Source organism: Cardiocondyla obscurior, linkage group LG09 (assembly GCF_019399895.1).
Source record: "Cardiocondyla obscurior isolate alpha-2009 linkage group LG09, Cobs3.1, whole genome shotgun sequence".
In the NCBI taxonomy this organism is placed as follows: Eukaryota; Metazoa; Arthropoda; class Insecta; order Hymenoptera; family Formicidae; genus Cardiocondyla; species Cardiocondyla obscurior.
The window spans coordinates 3,376,698-3,400,115 of record NC_091872.1 but is presented as its reverse complement, the minus strand read 5'-3'; the positions used below and the strand labels follow the sequence as shown (position 1 = coordinate 3,400,115).

The 23,418-nt window shown below is 39.5% G+C and overlaps 1 protein-coding gene across 1 annotated transcript; it reads right to left on the bottom strand.

Moving 5' to 3' along the window:
- Nucleotides 1-216: 216 nt before the first annotated feature.
- On the bottom strand, nucleotides 217-20,369 carry LOC139105767 (facilitated trehalose transporter Tret1-2 homolog). Its single transcript, XM_070662049.1, has 11 exons — nucleotides 8,412-20,369; nucleotides 7,565-7,828; nucleotides 7,303-7,468; nucleotides 5,819-5,954; nucleotides 2,472-2,680; nucleotides 1,932-2,201; nucleotides 1,635-1,857; nucleotides 1,285-1,481; nucleotides 1,022-1,201; nucleotides 770-904; nucleotides 217-687 (listed from the first exon to the last, which is right to left on the bottom strand). The coding sequence occupies exons 2-11, from the start codon at nucleotides 7,579-7,581 to the stop codon at nucleotides 568-570; spliced, it is 1,653 nt and encodes a 550-aa protein (XP_070518150.1). The 5' UTR covers nucleotides 7,582-7,828; nucleotides 8,412-20,369; the 3' UTR covers nucleotides 217-567.
- Nucleotides 20,370-23,418: the final 3,049 nt, after the last annotated feature.

The window sequence follows — 23,418 nt, the reverse complement described above, 5'->3', positions numbered from 1 at the left end:
TGCTTTACCATATTTATATTACCATCGAAGGCATGACTAAATCATCGATATTCATTAATTGTAATTGAGTATTAAATATTATTTATCCAATTGTTAATATACTTTCTAACGCTTACAGTTCAAGAGTGAAAAATAAAATAATCGAGAAATATCGACGTCAAAAAAGGGGCCGTTTCTTGCAGCGTAGCTGATCGCACGTACTCTCGTTTGATCCACTTGATGTCGTGAAAGTAATTAACTTAAGGAAATGAATATAATTGATATCCGAATATATATTTAATTTATATATTTAAAATAATGAGAGATGCAGAAGTACTATGTATCTTAATACACACATACTTCGTCGAATCTAGTCTGTAAATTAAAAAAAAAAAAAATAGTTTAATTTAGAAAAAAGAAGCCAATTTATCAATATGTAATATAAAATACAGTATGCGTCATTTTAAAATTATTACAGCTATCCGCGCGTATTTCTACAAGAATATATTCTTGTAAAAATTTAAATAGTAAAAAAATGTACAATTACACGCAGTATTAAACATTATCGCAGTCGCATATAAATTCTAATCACGTTTTATTCTTATCACACTCCGGTACAGGAATTAAACAATTCGATTCAGCTCTTGTAGGCACGTGAGTTTCCTTCCTCTTCGATTTTGTTCTAGTTATCCATAAGAAGTTACTTTCCTGTATAAACACAATTACGTATTCATTAACTTATCTCTATTAATAATTAAGTCCGTTTCATTTCTTATTTAAAGTTTCTTACTTGAAAGTAATCTTCAATCTCTTGAAGTGTACAATCCTTCGTTTCTGGTAGTGCGAGGTAAATGAAAATTGCTTCCAAAAGAGAGAATACACCGAAGATGATGAAGATTCCTGTTACCCCAACTTGGCTATTCACCTTTAAAATATTTAATACGCTTGTAAGTTAAATCGGCAATAATTTTATTTAAATAGTTTTTAGAACAAAGAGTTTGTCACAGAGTAAACTTTTGAATATTACGCTACGATAGTTTACCCATGGGAAGCACTTGATCATGAAGAATAGGAGCAGATTAAAGATGAAAAAGATGCATCCACCACCGACGCCCCGAGCTCTCAAAGGCATCAGCTCACCGGTCATCAGACCAGGTAGCGTCAACAGACCCACGGTGTTAGCAGCGACGTATACCAGCAAACATACGGTCAACACGTACACCTGTAATTATTGATCGAGCCATTTGTTAAATAAATCAAGAAACGCAATCTGCGCGCACTCGTAAAAATTTCAATGAAACTCACGTCGGCGGAAGATTCCTCTTTTTTGGCAATCAAATATCCCGCAAGAAACAAGGAGGCCAAGGACGTGCCGAGTGCCGAAACAATGCCTAAGACACGCCTGCCCATTTTAAGTAATAAAACGCAAGATACGAGGGAGAAGATGAACCTAATAACCGCCGTGATCACGGCTGCCACATAATTGTCCACGTTGCTTTCACCTGCGAAAGTCAATAAAATTTATCGCACTTTCCTCTTGGTATTTCAACTCGTTTGAATATTTTTACTGCGTTAACTTTCATAGAGTCGCAAAGTTCAAAGTTTTGCTAAAAAAAAAAAAGGCGACGTAAAAAGAAAAAATACTTTTTTCTCACCCATATCTTTGATCATGTTAACAGCGTAAAAGACGACGATGTATGTCCCGCAACTTAATTGGAGCGCATTAAATACGTTGATAATGATAAGTGGTTTCAGCACACCCGGATCACGAACCGTTGATATCGCCGAAGAGATCTTCTTTATGAGCGAGTTATTTACAGATTTCCTAGCGAGATCGGCTTTTATGCTTGCATCTAGAACCTCAAACTCTGCGGTCATCTGTTTAAATTAAAATTAATAATTGGTGATACAATTCGGTTGAAATTGGTAACATGAGAAAGTTTTGCTTTCACCTGGTCGACATTGCCACCTCTGAGCCACAAGAGAGCCTTCTTTGCCTGCTCAATTTTTTTTCGCCTGATGAGCCAGGCAGGACTTTCGGGTATCAAGCAAAGAGCAACGAGAGCTACGGCGGGAAGTATAATAGCGTAAAAAGCCACAGTATGCCAATCGAAAGTAGCTCCGAGTGCGTAAACTAGTAAGATTCCAGCGCAATAAGCAGCAAAGGAGCCGACTACCAGAAAGCCTCGGAGGCTTGGATAAGCCGTTTCTCCCACCAGTACCTGTAAATTTATCATATAAATCGCACATTCAATTAAATTCAATCATCATTTTTATATTATCAAACAGGAAAGATATTAATATAAAATGTGCGAGAAATAATAAATCAATGCGTCCATGAATTAAATCCTAGTCTAATAAATTTTTTTTTTTCTTTGCATTAACGTTGCGATATTGATTTGCATTGAACTTTGAAATCAGTCGGAAAAATTTATTATCGTAAACTTTGTACTGTACAAATATTGATTGTAAATCTGAAGTGGAATTCGCACCTGTGCGGGCACCGCCATAAATCCTACGGAAAGACCGCAGATGACTCTTCCCACTAAAATAGGTGTCACACTCTTCGATAAGCCGATAATCAGCCAGCCTACGCATAAAGGAATTGTCGACAATTGTAGGCAACCCCGTCGACCTACTGTATCGAGAAGTGGTCCTGATAACAACGAGCCGATAGGAGTAGCCAGACTGTGAATCGACGCTGTAACAAATAATTCACCGTTTTATTAATTAATTTTATTTTATACATATATATATATTTTAACTTATCTATTTTTCAAAAATTTCTAAAATTTTTAACTCAATTCTTTTAGACAGAAAGATACAATTGTAGTTCGAGCGCAACGTAAGCGCAGATTTGTGCGCGTATTAAATTAAGAGCTGCTGTTAAAAAAAAAAAATCTTTGCGAGTTTGAAACGTCATAACGCAGAACGTAACGGAGCAATTAACGGCGTATGTTACATACGACACAACGACAGGCACTTTTGCACTATTATTGGAGCTTTCCGAGCGTAGGACGCTTCTGTTCTAAATGTTAAAAGTTTAACTCGCTGTGACACGTTCGCGATTATCGTCGCGCATGATTATCGATGCTCGGGCAAAGAAATAATGCACCCAAGATTTCTAATAGTCTCCCCCCGCGGGAAAAGAAGCTATTGAATTGGATTACTCTCGGTTACTAGTCGGTGACTCAGGGAGATAAAATTGTAAGCACACCGCCGCATATTTAAATCGAAACGATTATCGGCGTAGATGCAGGCTTTGCGGGGATAAGAAAAGTTAACTCGTACCGTAAAAATTTACATTTTATAATTAGAAGCGCACTGTAATACGTAGGAGAGAATTTCAAGTGAACGTCAAAGCGAAAAGAATTATTTCAGCTTGCCTTTCAAGGAGAACCTCGGATAACGCGGTCGCGTTAGTGATTTTGACTATTGGTTCCTCGGGTCATCGGCGTCAAATACGAAACTAAGCCCGTCGTCCCGGAATGCTCGGGACATTAATTAATAAAATGCGAATTGCAAATCCGTTTCTTCTTGCCGCCGTTAATTATCGGAATTCCCCGCGAGCTCTTCGGGGAATTCAATCAGTATCACACGGTGATACACGCCCTTTACGTCGAGCTTGTCTTTTTATCTTGTTGCTTCCGCTTTAATGAAATTAAAGAGATTCGCTACACATACCTTTCTCAAAAGAGGGCAATTCTACTGTTATCCAAGTTTAATCAGATAAATGTAGAACAGCTGGGACATTCGTGGCTCAAGAAAAAAAAAAAGAAAAAAAAATTGCTGAATCCTCCCAGCCCTCCCTATCTTTCCTACTCTATCTTAAAAAATTGAACTTTAACTAATCTAGGCTTTTTGTTCGCAGGTAACCAGTGCGAGGACGAGGATCAAACAATCTGCGAGGAAGCTGGTTAACTCTGACAGGAGATCCGATGTTCTGAGAGGAGGAAGAGGCCTCGGAAAGGCATCGTGCATCAACGGAGCAACCCCGGAGGTAAAAAAAATTTTATTTTTAATTATTAATTCGATATACCGTTTAGAAGCGCGTGCATTCTTTTTTAAAAATTAAGTAGCATCTCTACAATTAAATCAATTTTTTTTTTGTTACAGATCGATGCAGCTGCATCCACCGTCGTCTACAAAAGTGTCGTCACCGCCGATTAATAATTATACGAACCGCAGCCGGTTCGTCGGTCGTCCCGGGAGTTCCGTACAGTATTCGGACGTAATTTTTTGGCTTTATTCTAAACGCGAGTGCCGGACAGAAACGCGCGAAAGTGATTAATAATTTTCGCGATTGTAAAATCACGGTCGGGGTGTTCGCGAGTGACTTGTGCGCGGAAGGATGACGACACACAAACTGAGAGGAGGAGCAGGCCCGGGAAGGGTATCTTGCATCGGCGGAGCAACTTTTAGGTGAGCATGAATTTTTTTTAATACAATCTTTATTAAAAAAAGAAAAAAAAACCTTTACCTTTTTTTTTTTAATCTTATTAACGAATATACTGACATGTCTACATTAATATTTTCCATTTTATGTTACAGTCACCGGCAGAACTCTACAACTCCGCTGAAGCTCATGCAGATTGGTGAGTCGCATGATTTCTTTTTTCTTTTTCGTAGTTTGCAATTGCTGAATATTTTAATAAAACAATGAACGAAATAAATTTACCGGGTAATTTATTTTATTGCTCATCATTAGGGATTGATTTTTAATTAGTCTTTATTTTTGGAGCATTTTTACGACCGAGTCCCAGTGTCTACGCATACATTTTCTTTTTTTTTTTTTTCTTTTCTTTAGCGATATTTTATCACCTCTCATAAACATAAAGCGATATCATCGCGAATTTCTATATGGCTTCGCGTTAATACCGTGGCTTTTATAGAAGCGTCTACTGCAAACTGCAAAATGTATAATATCGAGCGGCGCAATTTTTATGACGTGATAAATTTATTAGATATTTTTACGGTATAAAAAGCGATATAGCATTTCATGCCAACGCTATTGTTTTTTCGTCGTAAGCTGTACATTTAAGACCGTAAATGTATTTTACAAAACTCACATAAGATACAGTTATTAGATATTTATACGGCATGGAAACGTAATATAACGTTCGCGCGGACACCGTTGTTTCTCGTCATAAAACGCTGTACCGTTAGGATTGTAAGTATATTTTACGGAACATACGTATAATACGGTTCTTGCACGCGGGATAAATGTGTAACGAACGTAGGCAGAGTGTAAAGAGAATTATTGAAGTTCATAGTCGGAACCGTCGCTCCTTGCTCTAACTCCCCGCAGATTAGATTTGACAGATTAACGGTAACCTACGTAAGGTCCTACGTTTTTATGAGATCTGTTTAATTATGACATTGCTCGTTATCAAGGCTCAGCACAGATTTCCTGCGCGAACTTGGCCCTGGCACTCATTGCTAAAGAGACAAATCCAATTATCCAATGAGACAGTATGTAGGTCAGTTACAGAATGCAATTTACAGAATGATCGTCAACGATCGCTTCGATTTGCACGAGGGTCATAATAATACAGCCTTGAACCTGCCTGGTGGTTCTTGAACCCGCGAGGTCTCCGAGATATTTCATTAAACTCGCGTACAGAAACAGCTCATCTCTTAATTTAATTATAAAAAGAAAAAAAAAATGTTTTGGCTTAAATTATGTATATAAAAAAGTTTATAGAAATTTATATGCTTGGAGAATTAAATTTCTTATTTATTAAATATTAAAAATAATCTTCTGACTTTAATTTGCTTTCTTTTTCTTTTTTTTTTCTTTTTTATTATTAAAAAAAAATATTAAAACTTGAACTCTTACCTATCCAGGAACCAGTTTCACTAGTCACATGCAAGGTACTGTTGTTCTCGAATAATTGCGGTAATAAAACGGCGCTATAACCAATCGGTATGCCCGCTCCAGTTGCCACCAGTAACACTGCACCTGTTACTAAACACTTCAATCGACAAATAATTCAACCGTTAATCATTTAATTATATTCATCGTAATTGTGCGACAACCCTATTATTACGTAATATTTTATACAGTAGTAAATTAATAGAGTAATAATAATTAACGAAGTGCACGGCGATATTTCGTTCAATATTTCAAAAGTCATTTATCATCAAACACGTGTGCAGATTGAAATAATTAAAGGCAAAAACGTTGTTTATCAATTAGCGAGTAATTGATACATAGGTACGAGCTCAAACGATTAAATATTTTCACTGCGGTAAAAGATTAATGTTTGCGAAAGTACATATGTTTTCGGCCGCTATGCTCAATTCTTTTACGGAATAAACTGCAGCGGGAAAGAACTTTGGAAAAGTTCCCAGCAGATACACCGTCGTGTCCAAGAACAAGTCCCGGGGAGTAATCGAAATGGGGATAAGAAACCTGCGGTTGACAACTAGCCAAGATTTACTATCGCTCCGTTGCTCCCTTTCTATAAAACTTAAATCGTTATTATATCACGTCGAATTTGTTTCGTCTTTGCCGCTTCCGCTGATACTGACGCAAGCCGCTGCGGGACATTTGCTCGTCCGTGCTACGCTCGAGATAAAATACACTTTAGCGGAATTTTCGAGATATGCAGATACGTTGCAAAAAAAAAAAGAAAAAAAAACAACGAACAACGCGTTACAAATTAAAAAAAGAAAAAAATTGCGAGCAAGTGTACGGGCAGGCAGGTTTGCTGAGAGAAGCAAAATTCTACAAGCTCGTTGCAACGGTACGTAATTTCCGCGTTACGGAGACACCGAGATGAAACAATATATATTTTAAAATGGACGTGCTTATTTACCTAAAACCTTACTAAAGGGACGTCAGTGCGATTCCATATTTGGCATATTTTTTAAAATAACATTTATACCGCCGCGGGTAATGCATGTGCTACATTTATCTCCGAAAAAGTAAAACGTGTAGTAAGGAAAAAAGTGGCGATGAAAAATGGTGGATGTACGTTGCGTTTGGTATCTTTCGATCTATTTTTAAACGGAAAAATGTTCTGGCACAAATTCAAAATATCTACGTTCATTTCGCATCGTTGAGCATGCAGCGCGGTTTTCGCAGCCACGTAGCGAAATTCCTTTCGTGCAAAAGTTTACGCGTTAAATAGTACGATAATCTTTTACAGTAGTCTCCGGTACGCCACGAAAGTTTGTGCACTCGAATTAAATAATTCGGTTTAACGCGCGCTTTAATAAATTCGTGTTAATAATCAAAAACAATTATTTCAAACGTAAAAAAAAATAAAAAGAAGAATTGTACGTACTCTATTTTAATATATTACAATTATACCGCACCTGTGCAAGCACTCCTTTTGAATTAAACAACGCCGCCGCTGATTCCCTTTTATCAAAAACGTTCTTCTCACTTTTAACATTGTTATTATTGTTGTTATACTCGATGTCTAATGAATTCATTTTTAATGAATTGTAACCCATCATGGCACGTCCCTCCTCGCTGCAACTGTTTAAAAAAGAAAAAAAAAAGAAAAAGAAAAAGTAAAGTACATTTTCTTATCCGTTTCGACAAATACAATTATTAATTTATTCCAGAGCTTACCTCGATTCGAAAGCCATATCGATTCAATTGAATCGCGGTGGATTCTTAAAGAGTGAATGAGAGAAAGTCTAAAATATCTCCGATAATCGGTTACTTCTGGTTAAGAAACAGGCGCGTTGTTCATTACATCTGTCACCAGCAAGTTCTCGTCACGTTTGGCATTGCAATCTTACCGTAGTTTCCATTTCTACGTAAAGTAATCCAAGTAATCCAAATTCTTGAGACTTTATTAATATTGTTCCCTCTCGCAACATGTAAGAATATCTTGTAAACAAAATCAATTAAGTTGTCATGAAATTATGGCATTACGCACGCAAACCTGTTTTAAGATAAATGGCTATAATCTTCTAGTTGCGATAAAAAAAAAAGATAATAAAAAATTTGTTACAAATATTTTATGACTACGCATAAAGAGCGTGATTGTGCACAAATTTAATTTCACAGAGATATACAAAAAAAAAAAACGTATAAATTTCATGTCTTTTATTTTTCAAACATTATCGGAATTTAATTATTCCTGAAACCAGAAATTAATACATATGATGTATTATCAGCTTTTTTTATTTCTGTGCGTGTTGTTTTGTTGTTTATTATACTGCATTGAAGTCGATCGATAAAGTCAATGATATTTAACATATTTAATTTAATACTACAACGTTTTAAGTACGACATAAAAATAAAATAAAATTGTATATCGCGGGAGATTATTTAAAAGGAATGCAAAAACTGATTACTTCTTTTTTTTTTTTCAACCGTCGCCAATGCGATACGCGATCGCACGAATATCTCGAGATCCCGCGCAAAATGGAGTGTATCGGAGAAAATATAAAGAGAGGAGAAAACTTACGGTCTAGTTCGACTTCCGTGCCGCAGTTTCTGGCCGAGAATGGAAGTCACGTGAAGCCGCGACTTCACGCGCGGGTCGTCTCATTCATCTCCCTGGCGAACATTGCACCCTCGTCTACGGATCGTAATTCACGACGTGAAGCACTTTCGCGGAAAGTTCGTCGGGACGGGTTCGCCAACAGCACTCAGTACCTTGGAAACAATCGTGACGGGAGCGAGATGCGATCCTTGACGATCCTCGCTCGGCAATCTTGGGCGACGTTTATCGCGCCGCGTGTAAACGAGAACTTTGCGAAGACACGAGCGAATGGCACGAGCGAGGAATAAAGCGACAATTGATTCCTCCCGTCACGATGACTAAGTCGAATTAAAGCGATATCGCCGGTCACGATACCGCAAAAGTCTCGTTATCGATCACGGACTTCCGTTAAGTCCGCAGAACCTGCGCGGGAATGCTACCTGACTTTCAACGGGCAAGCTAATAGCCTTGGTTTACGTATTTCCAGAGGTAATATAGCCTTTTGAATAATCGATCAAGTTGGAAACGACGTCACCTTCGGCAACTGTCATCAAATCTATACGCTTGTGTGCGAGCTTAATGCCACATGTAACAGCCGGGCTGCATAAACTTCGATTAACGAAGAGAAAATCTCTTACGGGCTCCGGCGCTCGCCGCGTGTGTGAATACCTTAATGAAATATCTCATTTACATACTGGTAAATTAATAAAACTGCTTTTTATTTCTTTTTCTTCTTCTTTCGCAATAATCGTTTACGAGCACGCAATTGTCGACGAACAGAGAGGAATAAAACTGTTTGCTGTATTTACAATATGCGCGAGATCTTTCGGCAACGTGATCGTACTCCGTCGAACTCAAATTAATTTCATTTTCTTCTTTCTCGTCGATTCCATCGATATCAATTTGTTTTTTTTTAATACTTTTTTTTACTCTCGAGAAGCTTCAACACGATATTTAAATTCACGCACTAGCACTCAAAGATACGCACTGCCGCAGCCTAAGTCTTCAGACCGCGCAGTTCCTCGCAGCTATTATCGACGCAGTTTCCGACTCCGTCACTTTTACGTCAGGCACGTCAGAAATTGTTATCAAGCACCATAATTATCTACCGACCATTGTAAGTAAAGGCTGATATTGCAGAAAATTGATAATTCCGCGATAATAAGTATGCAATGCGGTAAACAGCTGTACACTTGAAACAAGCGCGCGCGTTTCGTAATATTATAAACCGAGTTGATAGACGCCGGCAAATGTTACATCCAGCTCGCCTTACGAGTTACGTCGGCTATACTGAATCAGACATCTGTTGAGGCTCGCTCTTATACGCCGCTCACTTTGATTAGGCCCCTTTTTCGACCGCAAACCGTCCACAGTCCGCTGTGAGGGCCTTGGCTTGCTGACCTCCACGGGAAAATGTCCGAGGATTCTCTTTTCTCAATGAAGATAATAAGTGAATGCCAATTCGAGCGAAAGCGTTACAATATCGCGACGCAAAAATAATAAATAATTTTGTACGTAACTTCATTACTCTTAAGACGCGTGGGAAAAAAAAGAAAAAAAAAATTTTTTTAAAAAGCGAATGCTTGAGATGTTATTGATATTACTCTGAGAACTTTTAATTCCTTATAAGGAAAAGAGATAGCGAGATATCTTATCCTCATGCCTATGGAATTAATTATTTCTGAACCGTGCATTATCAAGTTCATCAACTTTATATCTAAATACGTGGAGTTTGAAAAAATTGTATTAGGCGATATAAATTATTATTTGCAGTGGCACGATGAAAGAAAGATATATCAAAGAAAAATAACATGCTTATCAACGTGAGTTTATTGACTAAAATGACGTAGTTAATTATATCTATCAACCTTTATAATTGTACGTACGTAAGCGTTGCGATAAATACCGCGTGCAATGCCGGTCTTGCAATTTTTTTTTTTTTTTAATTTAATCACAATTAGATTGTGATTAAAAAATAAGACTGCAAATCTTTCTAAGTGTTACATATATAAAGTCGCTCTCGTAATTAGCGATAACTCGACGGATAGTTCGCGGAATGTACAATTAAAACGTGGACTAAAAATCCCGGAGAAGTCTCTCATAACGATGATAAATAATGTCATAACTTTGTGAGAAACAACGGAGATTGATGAAGGCGTTAATATTTTTTTATTTTTTTATTTTTTTTTTCCACAAGGCTAAAGTTAGCGCGAGGAGTTGCAAATTTTGTTGAAAAATGTAAACACGGCTACGTTACCTCAGTGCGAGGGCTTTCGGGGCCGCCGGGATCCGATTATTTGAATTAATTTATGTCGGCCCGACTCCTTTCGCGGAGACTATCGCGATCCTGCCCGCGTAAAAGGGAAGATTAATTAATGTCAAATTAATTAATCTCGCGCAGTGTTATGAAAGGTATTTAAGGCTCACCAAGATTGAAGCCACGCGACGTCGGGCGGTTAGATACGGATACTGTGGTGCTTCCCGCATCTATGCCGGATATACAAGAGGGTGGCTCTTTGGAAGCCCCCTCCCGTAATTATGGACCGCCGGCTATTTGGAAATTAATCGGGTCACCTGTGTTGCTCGCGGACAATCAACGCTAATTACACCGGCAATGGAATTATTAGAGAAACCGCTCGAGTGGCCGCTTTCTCAATAAGATCGTATCGAGGCGAAGTAGTCACGCTGATTATCGATCGCAATAAAACTAACGATCTTTCGGGACACTTTAAGTAAGCAATTCTGCTCCTAACGGGAGCGTTTTAGTTCGCGCGAGGTTTTTCGCGAAACGGAAGGACGACGGAAGGTAGAATCTGCCATTGTTTCTAGCACAAGTTTACATGCACGATCGATATAGAACTTATATCTAATGTAAAGGGTAAGATAAAGTGCTTCGCAGGGACGCTCCAACGGCGGAGAATGCGGACTGGTTAATTAAGCTTTCTTGTTCGATTCGTCTTTTAGCTGTAATCCGAAACGTTCGAGAAAGCAAAGTTAACTAACCGAATATTGTCAACGTAATAATGACGATTAACTATAATCTGTAGACTTTTAGCGAAAGTTAGGATAAAAAAAAAACAAAATAAATAAATAAATTAATTAATTAATGGTTTTTAACTTCACATTGTTTACGCGCGGAATTGTTAATTACCTTGTAAAATCATGTTTGCGTAATGAGTGAATTACTAATTATGAAGGTATTATTTAACATTGTTTTATTCGTGATTATTATACGCAAAGAGAGAGAGAAATAGAGAGAATGACAGAGAGAGAGAGAAAGAGAGATTACGAATATGGGTTAACTGATCACGTGCACCTCGTGAACAATGCTGTTACCTAATAACTCTGATGCTAATTACTCCCCACGTTTACATAGACATGCGTTTGTGTTATTGAAATTACGTTCTTTAGCAAAGAACTATTTTAAACTGAATTAATAAAGTAAAAACGTTACGTACGCGCACGTAGCGCGTTTAATACACCTACTTAGAATACAATCGGATCAGCTACTTGCGGCAAACAATATAAAACATATCGCATATGTAATTCAACCTTTGCAGTTCGAATAAACGATCGACAAATGACTCTCCCCGGGCAAGCCCCGCAGGCTTGCTCCACAATTCCCACCAGCGGCTTCGTTATCGTTTTATTGTTGTTGCGCAGCTTTTTCTTTTCTATCACATATATCAGTGTAACAACGGAATAACGATAACGGAACCGCCGTTAAAAGTTGTGGAATACATGAAAACTACTTTCAACTGCCACTGCTTTAATTCTGTAACTGCATCCGACGGAAGGGACACCGGTGGCCCTTCGGCGCTCGTTCGTGCGAGATGTCGTCTTTATCACGCCATCGTGAATCAGGCAGCGTAGTTGCCGAAGTCGCCCGTTAATGTCCGGTAACCTTGACCCGATATTTAGACAACTCGTCGACAAGGCTGACGACTCGACCTGGCAGATTAGATTGAGACTCCCTCGATACGTGCATACGTATGCGGGCCGATTGTATACGTGCACAGTCGTTGATTCGCGGACTGCCCATCGAGTAGCTCTTCCTAGATTTATGGACCACAAAGTGGTCCAGGGTCGCGTTTACGTATCGCATCGCCAGCGCAGATGAAAATGAAGCCGCGGCAGCAATTACAGTCGCTTGCTCGTTGCGGCGGCCTCAAGTGCAGGCCGCGATCGAAAACGCATTTGGTTCCTGTACCTTCGGGTTATTTCAATTATTCGGTGTGCGAGCTGTTAGCACTTCGGCCAAAAGATATTTCTCACTTAACGGAATCCGCGCGGAGTGCTACGATTAATTACATTCGCTAATTTATAGATCAAAAGTGGAAATTATTTTGTGTACTTCTTTTTTCTTTTTCTACTTTTTTTTTTCTTTTTTAACGTCACATGTGTGTTGCAACGTTTGCCTGGATCGACGTATTGGACGCTGCATTCACGTATTCCTTGAAACTGTATGACGTACCTATCTGTGTGACTTACACTTAAATATCGTGCGGTTTTTCAATACAAGCCGATCGTCATTCATAACTGTTGGAGCTTAAGAGCTTAGATTAGATAGCAGAGAGAGACATGTACATTTTGGCGAATCCTACACCTATATCTCGTACAACCTATCCGAACTGGCGCAAGGTCGGCAGCGGTTTCCCGTCAGAAACCATCTTGTCAAAAGAAATCTCTGCTTCTTGCAGTCCATTTTTTCCTGTAATCCCTTCTTTTATTTTGACCCGCTCCCAGTGATATATCCTCAGATTATGTGGCAGCTTTAACCCGCGTTCATTTTTGCCACATAAATTTCCCGACTCTTATTCTAATTTTCCAAATCGGAAAAATTCAAAATTAAAAGAAGACAACAATATTTAAGATAAAACCATAAGCTAGAACATAATTAAAATTAAAGAAATAATATGTAAGACTTCGTTACCTTGTATTAAAATTCACTACTTTACTATTTTTTTTTTTTTTTTCTGAATACTTGTCATCGGATTATACAAGTTTAGATAATTGGCTGACGACCGGTACTTATTACTAAGCATGACATGCACATTTCTGTGACACAATCTACATTATGCGAACGCAAGATCCGTAAATATCCCGCCGCGACAGCGAAAAATATGCTCGCGGATTGCTGAATTTTCTTCCTTGTATATTTACCATAAATCCGTCGTGATCTAAATATAAAATTCCGCGTGCATTAGCATTTAAGAGTATTAAGTTAGTAAAAGAAACAAACTTTTCGAAGAAAATCCGTAAATAGAAGGAACGTATATATAACATGCGTGTGCAACAGCAATCTATATATAATTGCAGGCAAAACTGCTGCGAGAGAAATTAATTCTGAGCTTAGCTCCTAAACTTCAACGATTTCTCTCTTTCTACCTTTACCAGCGGCCTGTATTTTCCACATACCGTATTTCCGTATTTGCAAAAGCGGTATTATACTCGCATTTGTCATCCATTTGCATAAACTATGAATAAATGCATGCGCGTTAGTGCCTTAACGTAAGGATCTCTATCTCTGAGTTGCCCTCGCACACTCGTCCGAGATTTAATAACACGAACAATGCTCTTTGTGTGAAAATGTAAAAGAAATTAATTAAAATCCTTTTTATAGGTATCTTTTATACGTACAAATATATTGAAAGTAATATAATATCGTTTTTATTTGACAATGAAATCAGATATACGTATATATTAAATTACCAGTAAATAAGCTGCGTGATTTATATTAATTAACGATCAACGATAATATATAATTTTGTACGAATAATAATATAAATTCGTAATATAAAATTATTATATATTAACAAAATGACGATTGAAAATTACTCGGTTTGATTGCATTTATATTTAACGGGAAGCGTTTTCGGTAATCTGTTGCGCAAACAAATTTGTATTTTAAATCCATATTTTATCTTCGTCTTATCATAATCCGTGGCCACAATAGAATCTATTCGACGGGCGCGTTATCAATGTAAGTTTTCATTGTCTTATCACCGCGATCAATCATGCTATCTCAACGCGGTACATCCGAGGCTATAAATTAATCTCGAGAAGAGTTAGACGTGTGCGACAATGCCCCGGCTCTTCTCTTTTCAAACCAGCATTATGCGAGCATAACGCGGTAGTGATAACATGCAAATCTGTGGCACTATATATCGTTCCGCATCGCATTCCTAGTGCCGCTTCCGCTTCGGCACACCACGTGCCGGCGGTGTCGTTTTGTTTTCGGGACGTGTGTGGCATAGAGCCAGCGGGGTAGATCCGCAATCATATCGGTCGCGGAATATCAAATCATCCGGCGGTCTTCCTGCGTCGAATCCCGTAATGCGTAAATCACGCGGTGAGCGGGAGTTGAAACGCCAGTTCCGCCAAGGGACTTCGATACTAGATCGTACATTGACCCCCCCATCGCGGCCAGACAGATTGCCACGCGATGTTACGGCTTGCTGCGCGCCCCATAAACCACACGGTACCGAAATGCCGTGGAAGAAACCGTCGCGAACGTAACCCCGTCGTAAATCTATAACGCCACCGGTGGACCATTTGTCCGCGCGAATCGCTCGTAAAGCGTCGGTGCCGGTCCGAACGGATAAGGTGCATCTCTATCGGGAGCGACCTTGGGTCCCCCGACGGTCCATAAAACATATAATGATCGGCTGCGAGGGCGAACGAGCGACCGCGCGAGATCCGCGCCGATCATCCATCACCGGGCACGGCTGACAATGCGTAAGAAATGTCTGGAAATCGCGCAGTCTGCGACGCGGGAGAGATTCGATCGAGAAGGGCCGCTGATTAATGGAGCTGACGCTCGCGGAGATGTATCCCACCGTGGCCGTAAAGGAAGGGCTCGAGCGCACACTCGGGGACATCGTCGATCTCACCTGAGGGCTGGCAACGTTTGTAGCTGTTGGGTGGGCGACGGCTGCAGCCGTTCTTAAGCACTTAGCGAACAATAGCGCGGAGCGAAAACGGAGGAGACGAGCGAAAACGCGGTACATCGGGGTGTGTATGAAGGCAGGTGAGCGAGGTAATCGAGAGCGGATACGTGCCGTAACCTGCTCTGGATTCCGTCGGGGTTGCGCGATCCCAGATGAAACATCTCCCTTCTTACGTGCCTGGAAATAGGAGCGGAAACGTGGTTCACCTCCTCTCGCGTCATAGACACCAAAATGGTCTTCCAGCTAAGAGAAAAAAAAGAGAAAAAAAAAGAAAAAAAAAAAATAGAAGAAGGGAAGGAAGCGAAAGTGCAGGAGGGCACTGATGGAGCGAGTAAACACTTCTTCCTGGATGTACTTAGCGAAGACGGCACTTCAGAGAAAACGGAGAGCGGTGGGCGGGAAGACTTGACGCGTTCACCTCGAGAGAGTCCTCGAAGATGAAAAATCATTGCGCGTCATTACGTAATATCCCACGATCGGGTCGTTGCGAAGGCTGCGAGAGCCGATTAGACTTTAAGCGCGAGTGACCTCAGATCCGGAAAGTATCGTACGACGAAAGATAGGAACGGCGCTCACATGGCGCCGGATACTCCTCGTAAAAAGGCATACCCCGCTTCGCACAAAAGCGATAAATCCCGAATTGATGAACTGGCTAACGGATAAATCGAGTTATATGATAGCGCGCGGCCAAGCTGCGGCAGATCAAGCCTTGGCGGAGGAGGTTCAGAGCTCTAATCCGCAAATAGAATCTCTAAATACAGCCTTCAAAGGAGTAGGAGCTGGAAATTCGATTGCCACTCGAGCACGCAGATTGCGTTGCTCACGCATAACGTGCACCGTGCACGCAAATGGAACGGCGTGTTTGATAAGACACGAGCTACGTCTACGGGACATAATATTGTATTCTCGGTCTGGCGGCTTGAACGAGAATCTTAAGGTAACGAGAATTTCGCTCGTGGCTTCGAACGTTCTTGCGGTTAAAATCATTGAATATGTATACAGAATCAAACCTACGCGAATAGTTCGCCGAACTTTTGCGAATCCTTATCAGCCCCTCGCGCGTCTCTTTATCGATTGTTTAAAGAGTCAGCCGGCGCATACTAACCGTGCGGGTTTAAACAAAGAAATATCCTATCGGTGCTTTGGTGGCCTATGTAAATGCGACTAATCCGGCGGAAATTACAGAAACCTTGAAATGTAATTGAATTCGAATATGTCTATAAACGTACGGAAAACGAGAAAAAGGTAAAAGCGGCCGGAGATAATTTTGAAAGAAAACTAGAAAAGAGTGCGGTAATCGAATAAAGTAACGAAGACAATTATTAAATCCGACATAATCCCACAGACGCAACTGATTAAATTGCATTCTTATCGATTTCTTTATTTAATCCTCTCCCGTAACTCGTTCAACCTCGCTTTACTAAGAGAAAGGATTTTATTTTAAAAAGTCAACTTGCGTGGACCAAGTAAGTCACAATTTTGATAGTCTGTCACAGCGATTTTCCGTAAGGGTCACGAATTCCCGTTATTATGGCTCCGGATTCGATGACGTTGCGAAAGTGTCAGACCCAAGTCCGCTGACACGAGAAAACGGAGAGATTTTCCACGTACGTTCGAAACAATGAGCGCAACGGGGATGATCCCGCCGGTAATCCGAAAGTTCCCCGAATCTGGCTTTCTTTATCCGGAATTAAACCGCCGCCGGAAATGGCAGCGCGGGAACACGTAACCCGGTGATGGACAGTGTAACTCGGGGACGGGACCGCGGCGGGGAAATTATTTGTCAAAACTTTGCCCCCGTCGAAATTGCCATCGGGCTGGAAATTTTTTGCCGGCAAACGCCCTCGCCCTCGCCCAACGAAATGCAGTTTCTCCGAGCGCGTGCCGCAGCCGCGGAGCTGTCGGTGAAATTTAATAATAATTACAGCGTCGCGATAGAATCTTTAATTAAAGAACGAAGTGATTCTTAAGAGGTCCGACATTCTACGTTTCTCGTTGGAGACCTTCGTCTAAGCGGTTACACTTTTTCGGAAGTTTATCCGTCAGCGTTCCCGCAGCTAAAAATAATGACGTGCTTCGCGAATCATTGGCGACGGAGCCTGTCTCTGATGCCTGAACTTGATATACTTGTGCCTCTGTTTTTGTCAGATTATACATCACCGATCGCAGCCCGTATCTCTCTTTCTCTCACGTGTTACGGAACTTCAATCTATTTTTCTTTTCTTTTTATTTATTTTTTTTTTTTTTATCGTGCGCGCGCTCGACTGCGACCTACAACCCTTCAGACCACTTACAACGTCACCCTTTGTCAAAGGAAGTAATTTATTATTACGCAATTGCGCACAGCGAGGTACAATTAATTTTAGTTTAATTAACGTTACTTATATCGTCGCTAAATATCTGAAAGCCTCTGTGTTTCACAAGACAGCTTTGAATAAATTCTGAATTAAATACGAACGTCGCAGAATTAATATCGCATTTCGAAAACTGGAAAGACAAAATATCCAGGCAACTTGTCGATGGTTTTGCAAGATTACACGTTCGATAATTTAATCGTTATGTTTTTTTTTCTTCTTCTTCGATTTATATTAAATCCTGCAATTCGCGTTTACTTTACATTTTATAATTAATCAGCGTTCCATAAAATAAAGCCAGCTACGCTTTACCAACGAGTAAGGCTGCTGTGAACCGCGGCTAACGCATTAACTCGATCTCACGGCGCATTAGTAACACGAGCGATCGAATGTTTAACGAATGCTGTTAAAAGCTACGTGGGAACGTATCCGTTTTCAGCCGACGTGATGATCGGCAAATAGTACATAGTATTAATTTACGCCGAAAATAAGCTGCAAGACGAGCAAGTACAGCGATCGCTAACGAGGATGCAAACGTTGGAATATTTAATCCATTAAAATTAATTAACGCTCTCGCCCGAGCGTATTTAAAATTATGGTGTTTAGCAGAAACGTGATTCTGTACAGCCAAGAATTATTATATCACCGATGTACAAGCTGATAACATGTAATTTATTAATAATAAATTAATGAAATAATGAAAGATAAATAATCAGAAAATGAAAATCATAATAAAATTATTTCCAACGTAAGACAATTTGTATAAAAATAAAATTATCTTCAACGTCACAGCTGAGATAGGGATTCTACTGATACTTAAAGTTGAGTAAACTTTGGAATTCGATTTCTCCGTCGCTTTCTCCCTAATTATTCGGATTACTAGCCGGCTAGAAGAGACTCAGTCCTTTTTTTTTTTTTTTTTTTTTTAAATCTTTCTATTAATAATTTCTTCGATTCCCTGTTTTCAATAAAAAGAAAACTTTTATTCCCGATAAGCGATCAAATAAAGCTGCTTTGCAGCTTGTCGATGGACAATGTTTTTTTTTTAGCTACAAAAGAATTTTGCACGAGCTGTAAGTCGCGACGGATGTGGGACGAGGGTTGGGAGTTTTAAAATGTTTTTCGGTGCAATGCGCGGTATATTCATTAGTAAGAAATGGAAGCGATCACTGTGTAGCGTTATTGTCCACTTTTTTTTCCCCCCCGAAGAAAAAGTACCGTAATTCCGAGGGGCGTGTTATAGTACGTGCCTGCAGTATGGCTCTATATTCCGCAATCTCGGCCATAAACTTTTAACAAGATATAAAGAGCGCCAACAACCCTTGAAGGATGGATCTCTCGTCTCCTAACTCAGAAATTGTAGCATAATTCCGCTCATCCACAATCCCGATCGCTTTCCCTACCCTCCGCGAGGAAAAAGTATTGTCGTCGAAGGGACACGAGTTGAAACTTACGGATCGTATAACTTCCAACGCATCGGGAGCGATGCGAGCGGCTCTATTTCGGTTGCTTTCGCAAGAGATTTTTCACGCCACCTTCGACAAACGTGTGCTCGAGCAACGATCGCGTGGAATCCCTAAACAATATTCGTGGAAAGTCACGTTACGCGATAATAAAATATTATTCTCAGCTAGGGCGGCGAGGAAATAAAAATGGAAACGAAAGGTTTGCGCTTCTCGATAACGAATTGATCTTAGGGAATTAATTTTATTTTTGTCCGGTTCTTGCGAGAGGAGTAGCCAAAGCGGATAATAATCTCTGTTCTGAAGTCATCTACAACTTAATTAAGGAGTCTCTGCCGGAAGCCAGTGGGAGTACTGACGAAATCCGGCGGCTAACGAGCTAACGTAACGATGTGACTATTAACTGAGTTACTGCAAAGCAAAGTATATACATATGTTAGTGTAAATACTGTCTTTTCAAATATTAATATTTTAATTTAAGCAATTTAAATAAAAATCTAAGCGTCGCTTAGGTTCTTTCGAACGAAATTAATGACGCAATATATAAAAGACAAACCGAGCAATCTTTATATTTATATACATATATATATCACGAGTCCAATCAACCTTTTTACATTCAATTTCTATCTGCCTCAGCGCCACTTTCTTTAAATAGTTAAAGTGCCCCACTTAAACCTCACTAGAGCAACGCGGAAGCCGACCGCCGACGTCGAAAGTACTTACATAGCAACGATACGAGAAATTTTCTGTAAATTTAAAGTTTATATATATATACAGATGAACGTTTGACATAAAAAAAAAAAAATAGGGGGAAAGAAAATTTCTTGCCACGTTTCCGGCAAGGAATTTCCACGGGAACGTAAAGAAGAACTTTCCGACACAAAGATCAAACGTTCTGAAAGACCGTGAGCACCATTCAAAGTTGTCGACTCGAATAATAGACTTTAATATTTACAGTTGAAGGCGAGTACAGCTTTCCCGACTCAATCTGCCTTAAATGTCACCGAGATTTCACCCCGGAACTTTACGTCTCGCGTGTAGTTCTTCGGATGGGTTAAGTATGCTGTACACTGGAAGGCAGATATGACGTTTGCTTCGGCGACGGCGGCTAGCGTACGTGACCATAACGTGGCGTGCGTCAAGTCAAGTCACACATTTATGTGTGCCGCGGAACACTGGTTGCCGAGGACTGAGGAAAAGCGCATTTTTACTACTACTTTCCCCATACTCGGAGGCCAAGGGAGGAAGAGTCACGTACGCTAGCCGCGGCAAACGCCATGTCTGCCTTTCAACGTACATCGATTACCTTGGGAATTTATGTCTTCTGTGCGCAAAACCACCTTCCCGTATCTGCGCGATATCCCGTTGGCTTTTTACAGACCGTCAATCGTAAAAAAAAAAAAAAGAAAAAGCGAACCGAATCCCCGAAGACGTCGTTGAGAACACCGACATCAGACCGAGTATTTCTCCGTTTTTCCTTTGCCTTTCCTCCTTTTTCTCGGGAAACCTTTTGTCAGCATTGCCTACACGATTCATCGTATATCGCGGGAGTCTTCGCAGCCAAGCGTCCTACTGTTTTTCGACCGAACACGCCCGGCGTTTCGTGACTGCGAAAATAAACGTGGAGAATTCACTGTACGCCGGAATCGTGGAAAATGGAAAAATGCAATAAATTCAGGCCGCGAGTGATATTTGACCGGAAGCTCGGCGAAAATGCGGAATTCGTTTGAGATTTTTAAAGGACGTGAGAGAAAGACGGAGGTAACTGATGAATGTGATAAACGGCATAATGGTTTCGTCGATTGCGAAATCTTGTACAATATTTTATATAATATGTCGGAAGTAATATATTTAGCCCTCTTACTATCGGATGTGAAATAATGTCAAGGTAGAACGTCGTGTCCTTGAATCGAATCATCCTCAATAATCTTTAAAAGGAGGACACTTCACCGTCACTGTCATCGCCGCGTCGTCATAACGCTCGGCCTTCATAAATCATATCTATTTCATTGTCAAAAACAGAGCCTTAGATTATGTCTCTCTGTCATCCCTGATTACTTGCTTAATTGCATAATACAACGCGAGGGACCTCGGATTAAACGGAAAGAGTAATCTTCAAAAGTAATCTTTTAAAAAATTAAAAAAAAAAGGATATAACCATTTTTCAAATATTAATTACAATGTGCATTAAAGTTAGATTAAAAAAAAATATATATATATTTAAAATAATATTAGAGACAAACATTTATTCTATAAGCTGACAACCGATCGCGATATATTAAAAGTTTACGTTTTTTTCCCACTTTCCGTTCTTTCTACCAGTCTCATCTAAAAGTTCGCAAGTTAATAAAATGTTTCATATTCGGCAAAAAACGATGAATTACCTTCCAGAAAGTGGAATCTTCTGGGACACCTTCTTTGTGGGGCCGCTCTTTTGCGCTTTGTCGAAAATGTCTCCATGAAACTTTTGATAGCTGCCGGCGGACTATTACCTCATTTCTCCATGAGCCCCCTCATCCCGAAATCCTTCGTGCTCACCTGCCTTCGCCTAGGTAGTTCGTTTTATTCTCCTACTCGCTTTCTGGCTGAAGAGGCAAACCACGAAAGCGAAATAGTTGCCCTAGTTTCAGGTTTGTCCAAACAGGATGAGGAAGAGCAACAATTTTAAGTAAAACGTGCCAATGCTGACTCGAAATATTAAACCCACGCATTTCCGCGATTTCTCGATTCTTTTTGAAACACGAGCGAATCAAGGCACGTAGAAATTTCGTGATTGGCTCCTACCTGTTCAAAATTTAAAATAGTTTTATCTCTCTAAAAAAAAAAAAGAAAAAAAATGGTAAAAAAAATCTTTTCCGGAAAATAATACAGATTACAAATATTCCCAAACTTTACCAAGTAAAATAGATATAATATCGTATAAATAATAATTTATAATTTAATTTAAAAATGTTTAAGTATAAGGCGGAATATGAGGAATGTAGCTGCAGCGGTTTCTAAATATTTTATCAGCTATTTCGCTGTTAGATTACGAATTCTTAAGCGCTCGCTTTATCGTGAGGAATTTCTGTGAAAATGTTAACTAATAATAACCGCACAGTGTTATTACCTCAGCCTGTCATTTTGCTTAAAAGCAGTATGCGAAACATTTATAAAACTGTCTGATATAAATAAATGGAGGAACTTTAGATGAAACTGCTTTCGAAATATATTCGAGTCGTGTAGGCCTATGTTACAGCCAGGGAATAAAATTTAATTAATAATAAATACAGAATACAATATTAATCTTCATAGAACAACAGACTCATTTAGGAAGATAAAAAAGTCGCACGGTGGTAACGAAAATAAGTAGAGTTTCGCAGATAAAAAATACATTAGTGAGAACTACGCTTTCGTTAGTCACGTATAATAGTAAAATGATAAGAGGGTGTTTCGTAAAAGAAGCTAAAAATAGTGAGCAAGAGCCAAACCGAAAGTATGGAAAAATGCTAAAATACTGCACGATTTAGAGATATCGACGTCCAGTCGATAATATTGATAGATCATATTGAAGAGTTTGAGCTTGTTTCCTTCGCACTCTAACAGTTACTGCGATTATAAAGGTAATCCAATGCGACGACGTTCGATTGACGTCAAAATATCGTGGCGAGTAAATGTAATATGGAGAAATAGAGAACAACTAGCGACCCAATCAAAAAAAAAATCAATTTAAAATAGATATCTAGACCCAGCTTAATAAAATTACACAAATTATCACAACTGTATCAATTATACAGAATCTATTAAAAAAAAAAAAAAAATAAAAGAGTTGTCGAACGTAGTGGAATCAAGAAGAACCTAGAGTTTAAAATTTGAATTTTAAAGAGGGAGGAAAAAGATCCTGGAAGTAAAGAGGCTCCTTGATCAGTGCTTCTTTAAAAATCGAGAGGTTTGAGAATAACGTGTCTCATCACGTACGATAATCATCGTGGAATAAAAGAGTGCAACGCAGCCTAGGATATTCCGAAATAGAAGGCTTTCACGAAAATTTCCGGCTGGCGAAAGAGCCACTGATTTCACAAAACCCTGTGCATTTCGCTTGCCTCTATTGCGCTTTATCGCAACGATAGCCTCTGGGCAATCTTTTCTCGAGCTCGCGAAAGCACAAGCACAATTTTCTGGCGTGTCGTTTCGCTCTCTTTAAAACTAACAATGGAGATAAGATAACGTATGGAATTAATTT

Bases quoted from the DNA above. Each gene is read 5' to 3' on its own strand.
- LOC139105767 (XM_070662049.1), bottom strand. The intron at 1,202-1,284 runs GTGAGTTTCATT...CAATAATTACAG, and splicing joins AAGAGGAATCTTCCGCCGAC to GTGTACGTGTTGACCGTATG. The intron at 905-1,021 runs GTAAACTATCGT...AATATTTTAAAG, and splicing joins TGATCAAGTGCTTCCCATGG to GTGAATAGCCAAGTTGGGGT.